The sequence below is a fragment of the Neomonachus schauinslandi genome, chromosome 16, assembly GCF_002201575.2.
Source record: "Neomonachus schauinslandi chromosome 16, ASM220157v2, whole genome shotgun sequence".
Taxonomy (NCBI): Eukaryota; Metazoa; Chordata; class Mammalia; order Carnivora; family Phocidae; genus Neomonachus; species Neomonachus schauinslandi.
The window spans coordinates 14,751-21,486 of record NC_058418.1 but is presented as its reverse complement, the minus strand read 5'-3'; the positions used below and the strand labels follow the sequence as shown (position 1 = coordinate 21,486).

The window sequence follows — 6,736 nt, the reverse complement described above, 5'->3', positions numbered from 1 at the left end:
CTCGATCCCAGGACCCTGGGATCATGACCTGAGCCGAAGGCAGACACCCAACCGACTGAGCCACCCAGGCATCCCCCTGGCCATGGCTTCTTAGCCCGCACCCTGACCCTTCCTTTCCTGCAGGTCCCTCTTGTTGGCTACAAGAAGACACCCAGTACAACAATGCCATCCCCACTGGGCCCCCCACGCCTGCCCTCTGTGGACCCCATGGCTATCCTGGAGGAGCCTGAGGCAGCACGCCTGCGCTTCAGGGGATTCTGCTACCAGGAGGTGGCGGGTCCCCGAGAGGCCCTGGCCCGGCTCCGGGAGCTGTGCCGCCAGTGGCTGCGGCCCGAGGCGCACTCCAAGGAGCAGATGCTGGAGCTGCTGGTGCTGGAGCAGTTCCTGGGCACGCTGCCTCCGGAGATCCAGGCCTGGGTGCGGGGCCAGCGGCCAGGCAGCCCTGAGGAGGCTGTAGCCCTGGTCGAGGGCCTGCAGCATGACCCTGGGCAGCTGCTGGGCTGGGTGAGTGTGGCCAATGTTGACTTCTTGAAGGGTCAGGAGCCAAACTAGAGCCCCTGTGACTTTCCTCTTCCCTTCAGATCACAGCCCATATCCTGAAGCAAGTGGTGCTCCCGGCAGCACAGAAGACAGAGGAGTCCTTGGGGAGCTCCCACGCTTCAGGGACAGTGGAGCTCCTCAGGGCGACCTCTGGGGAGGCCTCACAGGACACCCACATGGAGAAGTCTGCCCAGCTTAGCTGCAGTGTGAAGGAGGAGCCAGATGCTGATGGGCAGGAGATGGGTGAGAGTGGGAGCCACACAAGGTCTGGGGGGCTCCCGGAGGGAATGTGAATGTCCCCAGATGGGATGGGGACTCAGGAAGGATTGCAGACTGCAGAGCTGGGTCCCCAGGAGGCAGGAGGAAAGGAGTGGTGGGCTGCCTGCCGTGTGACTGGCACACACAGTAGCCTCCTGCCTCCTGGCAGAGGAAGGCCAGGGCTGCGGCACCAACACCAGCTCACCTGCCATGGCTCACAGGAGCGGCCCCTGACCCTCATCTGCCTCATTTCCTAGCACCTTCCAACCCCCCAAATCCAGCCCAGTCCCACGAGGGGCACCCTGGACACCGGGAACCAGCCTCCACGTCCTTCCACCCACCCAGGATTCAGGTAAGCAGTCCCAGGAGAGAGGTGCAGGCACCCGGTAAGAGGAGTGTGTCCTTGGTGGCCACTCTGCTCTGTTAGTTTTTCAGGCTTCTTGGCTAGCAGCTCTTGTGCTCTTTGCTGCCTGGAAATGGAGTTGGTATCAGGGTCCCTCCTGCAGGTCCTGCAGGACAGGGACAGGCTGGTGGTCTCTCTAAAATTGGGGAAAATTTGGGCCTCAGGCCATGGGATCTGGTTTGGAGTGACTGGAACCGGTAGGGGTTGGCTTCCTCATTTACAGAGAAATTGGGGATTTTGAAGCACCCAGCAGTCTTAAACTGGTACTTGGGGATTTGAACCCTCATGTGCACGTCGGGAGGGGTCAAGATGATGAACCTTGGCAAGAAAGCCTGAGCACCACACAACAGTCTGGCCTCCCTAGCCCACCAGAGATCAGAATGGGGATAGCTAGGCTATAGCCTGCAGCCTCCTCTTTCCTGGGGCTTTCCTCAAAGGCCAACCAGCCCTGGATTGTGGCCAGCGAGGCATGGAAGCTCCACTGAGGCCCTTGCTACCTGGAGTGCTTGGTTCCTGAGTGTGGACAGCAGGGCTCCTATCCTCTCCCAGCAATTTTTCTCCTAAGCCACTCCACTGGGGAGCGTTCCCGGTGGAAGAGCTGGTTGAGATGTGCTTGGAGGCTAAAAATTTCTCCGGGCTCTCTCCACAGTCTAATGGCACAGTGGGAAACAGCTGTGTGGGCAGGCCACACCCTCCAAGGCCTCCTGATCTCCAGCCAACAGCATTCCAGCTGTGGCTTCATGTGGCTGTCTCCTCCCTGTGCCTGGACCTCCAGTGGTTTGTCTGTCAGGGTTATTTTTCCCACCCCAGCAAAGCCCCAGATGATGGGATTTTGGGAGGCAAGGAGAGCAGAAGCCAGGGACAGGGAGTGCATCCCCTGGTAAAGTCCACAAGGGTCCTGCTTCGACCACCAGAGCTCACCCTCTGGCAACAGGCAGGAGCCAGCCCACCGCCCCACTCACACACATCATCTGAACCCTGGGATGCTTGGCTGCACCTCCTAATGTGAGTCCTCCTGCCCTCAACCTCCCCGCAGCCAGGTCCCCACATCTAGGAATGCTGACGGCCTTCAGCAGCTCCCCCAAGGAGGATCTCTGTTACTTTTATAACCAGAGGCTTGGGGAGAGGTGGCTGGATCCCCTTGGGTCCCCAGGCCTTTTGCTGTCAATGCAGCACACTGTTCAAGGCAAGGAGGTGGGGACAGTCGTATCGGGCCCCCACCTAGGCTTCCCGCAGAACCCGTCAAGGGGTTCTCAGCTCCAGTCTGTCTGGCTAGACTATGGAGTGGGGCTTCTGAGGGCGACAGGTGCTAACAGTATCCCCCCAGTGAGCTGGAAGACGGCTCCTCTCTGCTCTGTTTCCCAACTTTCACACACCCTTCTCATCTTCATCCTTATCGAGCAAAAGAGCCTTAGGTAACCTGCCTGCTCCCTCAAGTAATTAGTAAGGTTGTGACTAGGGGACACGGGCAGGGTAGGGCCCTGCAGGGCGGGGCGGAGAATGGGGGGTGGACAGGCACCAAGGGTGATGGGCCATATCCCCACAGGAGGAATGGGGGCTACTGGACCCGTCACAGAAGGAACTGTACTGGGACGCAATGCTGGAGAAGTATGGCACGGTGGTCTCCCTGGGTGAGGACCAGCCATGACCCCTCCTTTGGTGTCTGCATACCACTGGCTGTAGGGCTCACTGCCCGGCCCTTCCCTGTGCACGTCTCCCAGTGCTCACCCGAGGTCCCGCTCGTTACCTGGGGGCACCGTGTCACCCACCGGGGCCCCCACCCTGCCCCTAGTATGTAAGAGCCCCTCACCCACCCCCATGCCAGGACTGCTCCCTGACTGTCCCTCACCCCAGCAGGGATACCAGCCCCCCCGCCGGAGGCATGGGCTGATTCGGGGCCAGGGGCCATGCGTACAGGGACAGAGGGTCGAAGAAGCCTCCACCCAGGTGAGTGCTCCTCCATGCGACCTGAACCACCTGTTCTCTGGTGGGGTGGGAGCTTGTCTGCCCCCACACACCTGGCGGGAGAGGGTGGGCCAATGTGAAGGGCACTGGGCTACCTGGGACTGCCACCTCTCCTTCCCCCAGGAGATGAGAGTGAGAGCCACTGCGAGGGTCCGCCCCACTGCCCAGAGGCCCAGCCACCCCGGGGCCCGGGGTCTGTCACCTGGGAGGGCCCGTCTGGGGCCTCTGTGTCTGCCAGGGCAATGCTGGGAGCAGAGCTGGAGCCTGGTGCCCCGCGGAGGAAGCCTTACACCTGTGAGCTGTGTGGCCGAGGCTTTGACTGGAAATCAGTCTTTGTCATCCACCACCGGATGCACGCAGATGGGCAGGGTACACGGGCCCCGGTACTGGCCATCGGGGGTGCTCAGAAGCTGCCACAGGGTTCCCGGGAGCCAGGCACACCCCGGCACCCCCGGCGCGTGCTCCCAGGGCCCCGGAGCTATGCATGTGAGGAGTGTGGGCGCAGCTTCAGCTGGAAGTCGCAGCTGGTCATCCACCGCAAGAGCCATGCGGGTCAGCGGCGCCACTTCTGTGGAGACTGCGGCCGTGGCTTCGACTGGAAGTCCCAGCTGGTCATCCACAGGAAGAGCCACCGGCCCGAAGCCCCATGAGTGGCTCGAGAAGGCGGCCTCATCTTGGGGGCCTTGGAGCCTCCAGGGCCTAGACACAGTTCCCGGGGCTCTGGTTCCAGCCTTCCCGGGTCTGCTCAGCCTCTGTCTGTGAATCAGAGTTCCCAGGAGGGTCCCCTGCCCCATTTCAGTCTCCCCAAAACAGCCACCTGGGTGTAAGTAAAAGAAGCTGCCTGGTGGGGCCTGGCTTGGAACCCATTGCCTAAGCCTGGTGACTTCCAAGCTCTGAGATCCCCAGCTGTGACCTGATGCAGGCTGACAGGCTAAGGACTCTCCCTACTCCTGGGACCTTAGTGGCCCCAGGTGGATGCTCAGAAACTGCCCCTTTCCACCCTTCCTGAAGCTTCTGGGTCTGATGTCTTGGTGTGGAAGGTGCTGAAAGCTCAGGAGAGCATGCTTTGCTTCTGTTTGCAGGCAGATGGAAAACTAATGACCCTTCACATTTGAGATTTTTTTAAAATTCCACTTTTATAATGGGAAGTTTCTGCATAAGAATTCTGATCTTTGCTTTCTGCTGGTCAGAATATCAGCAGTGCCACTCCTGCCTGGCGGCTGGACCCACAAGAAGGGCCAGCAGTCCTGGCCACCTGGCCTCCTTTGTTCCTCGGCCACCATGTCTTTCCTTGGTCTCTTTGGCCTTTGAGCTCTTGAGTCCCAGCTTGAGTGGACACTAAGGGGACTTCTTTGCAAGTATGGATGAACAAGGAGGGTGGCCTCTGAGGAAGGGCCCACAAACGGATGTCACTGGGGCCATGTGATTTAAAAGTAGTCTGTGATCACTTAGACAAATTTGAAATATACAAGAGAGCAAAGGTAAGGGAAATGACCCCGAGTTCCACTGTCTCATGCCAGTGACTATTCCAGGAGTCACACGTAGGGGCATTTTATAAATCATTTTGTGGAGTTACTGTATATATCATGCTCTTCTCACCCATTTCCCTGTTACTAAAAATGTATTTTAATGCCTGGGTAAAAATTCCGTTTTCTGTCCAGCAGCGTCATTTCCTACCAAGCCCAGATAGTTCATTGTTCACCCCCGTGGTACCCAGTGCATCACCAGTGATGCACACTCCCAGGCATACACTTGGGGTGGGACTCTGCCTATTTCCCTTAGACTCAAGTCTCCCAAAGTAGGATTGTTGCATCTAGAGAGCATGGGACTTTTGTTTTCTTTTTGCCTTAAAACAGCACTGGATTCCTTGAGCCAATTCCAAGTCTTCCCCTCCCCCCACAACACCAAGCAGTTCTCCAACAGAAAATATTTTTTAGGGACGCCTGGGTGGCTCAGCCGGTTAAGCGTCTGCCTTCAGCTCAGGTCACGATCCCAGGGTCCTGGGATCAAGCCCCACATCGGGCTCCACGCTCAGTGGGGAGTCTGCTTCTCCCTCTCCCTCTACCCTTCCCACCTGCTCTTGCTCTCTCTCTCTCCCTCTCTCTTTCTCTGTCTCAAATAAAATAAATAAATAAAATCTTTAAAAAAAAAAAGTTGAAGCATGAGAAAGATTTGATGCACCACTGCAGGCTTCGAAGATAGAGGGAGTCACACTGTGGCCTCTGGAAGGTAAGAACAACCCCTGGCTAACAGCCAGCAAAGAAACCGGAGACCTCAGTCCTACAACCACAAAGTATTGCAATCTGCCAACAACTTGAATGGGCTTGGAAGCAGATAATTCCCAGGTCTTCCAGATAAGAGCCTAGCCCAGCCAACGTTTTGATTTCAGCTTTGTGATACTCTGAGCAGACAACCCAGCCAATGTCTCCCGGATGTCTGACCTACGGAACGGTGAGCTAATAAATGGATGTTTTAATCCACTAAGTTTGTGGCAATTTGTTAAACAGCATAGAAAACTCAATACAACCATGTATTATTAATGGGTTTAGTACTGCTCATGGCCAAAAATATAAAACTGGCCTGCATCCAGTGATGAATTGGAGTGTGGAATAAAACGGTGATAGTGTTTTTCAATAAAATTTTTAAAAATAAGAAACGAGGGCGCCTGGGTGGCTTAGTCGTTAAGCGTCTGCCTTCGGCTCAGGTCGTGATCCCAGGGTCCTAGAATCGAGCCCCGCATCGGGCTCCCAGCTCCACGGGAAGCCTGCTTCTCCCTCTCCCACTCCCCCTGCTTGTGTTCCTGCTCTTGCTGTCTCTCTCTGTCAAATAAATAAAAATCTTAAAAAAAAAAAATAAATAAGAAACGAGGGTCACCTGGGTGGCTCAGTCGTTAAGCGTCTGCCTTCAGCTCAGGTCATGATCCCAGGGTCCTGGGATCGAGCCCCGCATCGGGCTCCCTGCTCGGCGGGAAGCCTGCTTCTCCCTCTCCCTCTGCCTCTGCTTGTGTTCCCTCTCTCACTGTGTCTCTGTCAAATAAAATCTTAAAAAAAAAAAAAAAGAAAAGAAATGAAGCAAATAATGACTTTGGAAAACCTTGGCAGTATCTACTACAGCTAAATCTATGTATACTCTTTTTTTTTTTAGTTTATTTATTTGAGAGAGAGAGAATGAGAAACAGAGAGCATGAGAGGGAGGAGGGTCAGAGGGAGAAGCAGACTCCCTGCCGAGCAGGGAGCCCGATGCGGGACTCGATCCCGGGACTCCAGGATCATGACCTGAGCCGAAGGCAGTCGCTTAACCAACTGAGCCACCCAGGCACCCTCTATGTATACTCTTACCTGAGCAGTTCCACTCCTGGGTGTGCACCCAACAAAAATGAATGCTTGTTTCAGCTCAGGTCATGATCTCAGGGTTGTGAGATGGAGCCCCATGGTCGGGCTCCACGCTCAGCACGGAGTCGGCTTGTCCCTCTCCCTCTGCTCTTCCTCCTGCTCACTCGATCACTCTGTCTCTCGTTCAAATAAAATCTTAAAAAAAAAAAAAGAAAGAAATGAATGCTGGGCGCCTGGG

At 56.1% G+C, this 6,736-nt stretch overlaps 1 protein-coding gene across 3 annotated transcripts; it reads left to right on the top strand.

Annotated features, from left to right (window-relative positions):
• The first annotated feature begins 103 nt into the window (after positions 1-103).
• Positions 104-4,495, top strand: ZNF446 (zinc finger protein 446). 3 transcript variants are annotated; one of them, XM_021691838.1, is made up of 7 exons: positions 104-504; positions 582-783; positions 1,056-1,150; positions 1,851-1,978; positions 2,748-2,832; positions 3,056-3,148; positions 3,290-4,495. In XM_021691838.1, exons 1-7 carry the CDS (start codon positions 163-165, stop codon positions 3,926-3,928), a joined length of 1,584 nt encoding a protein of 527 aa, XP_021547513.1. In that variant the 5' UTR covers positions 104-162; the 3' UTR covers positions 3,929-4,495. The 3 variants fall into 3 exon arrangements, with proteins under 3 accessions (XP_021547513.1, XP_044778208.1, XP_021547514.1); XM_044922273.1 differs by lacking the exon at positions 1,851-1,978 and having other exon boundaries at positions 3,059-3,152; positions 3,306-4,495; XM_021691839.1 differs by lacking the exon at positions 1,851-1,978.
• The last annotated feature ends 2,241 nt before the right edge of the window (positions 4,496-6,736 follow it).

What these genes read in the sequence shown, in the direction of transcription:
- ZNF446 (XM_021691838.1), top strand. Translation starts at nt 163, where the DNA reads ATGCCATCCCCACTGGGCCCCCCACGCCTGCCCTCTGTGGACCCCATG. An exon ending in TGCTGATGGGCAGGAGATGG is followed by an intron (nt 784 to 1,055) that starts GTGAGAGTGGGA and finishes CTCATTTCCTAG; the next exon opens with CACCTTCCAACCCCCCAAAT. An exon ending in TGGCACGGTGGTCTCCCTGG is followed by an intron (nt 2,833 to 3,055) that starts GTGAGGACCAGC and finishes CCCTCACCCCAG; the next exon opens with CAGGGATACCAGCCCCCCCG.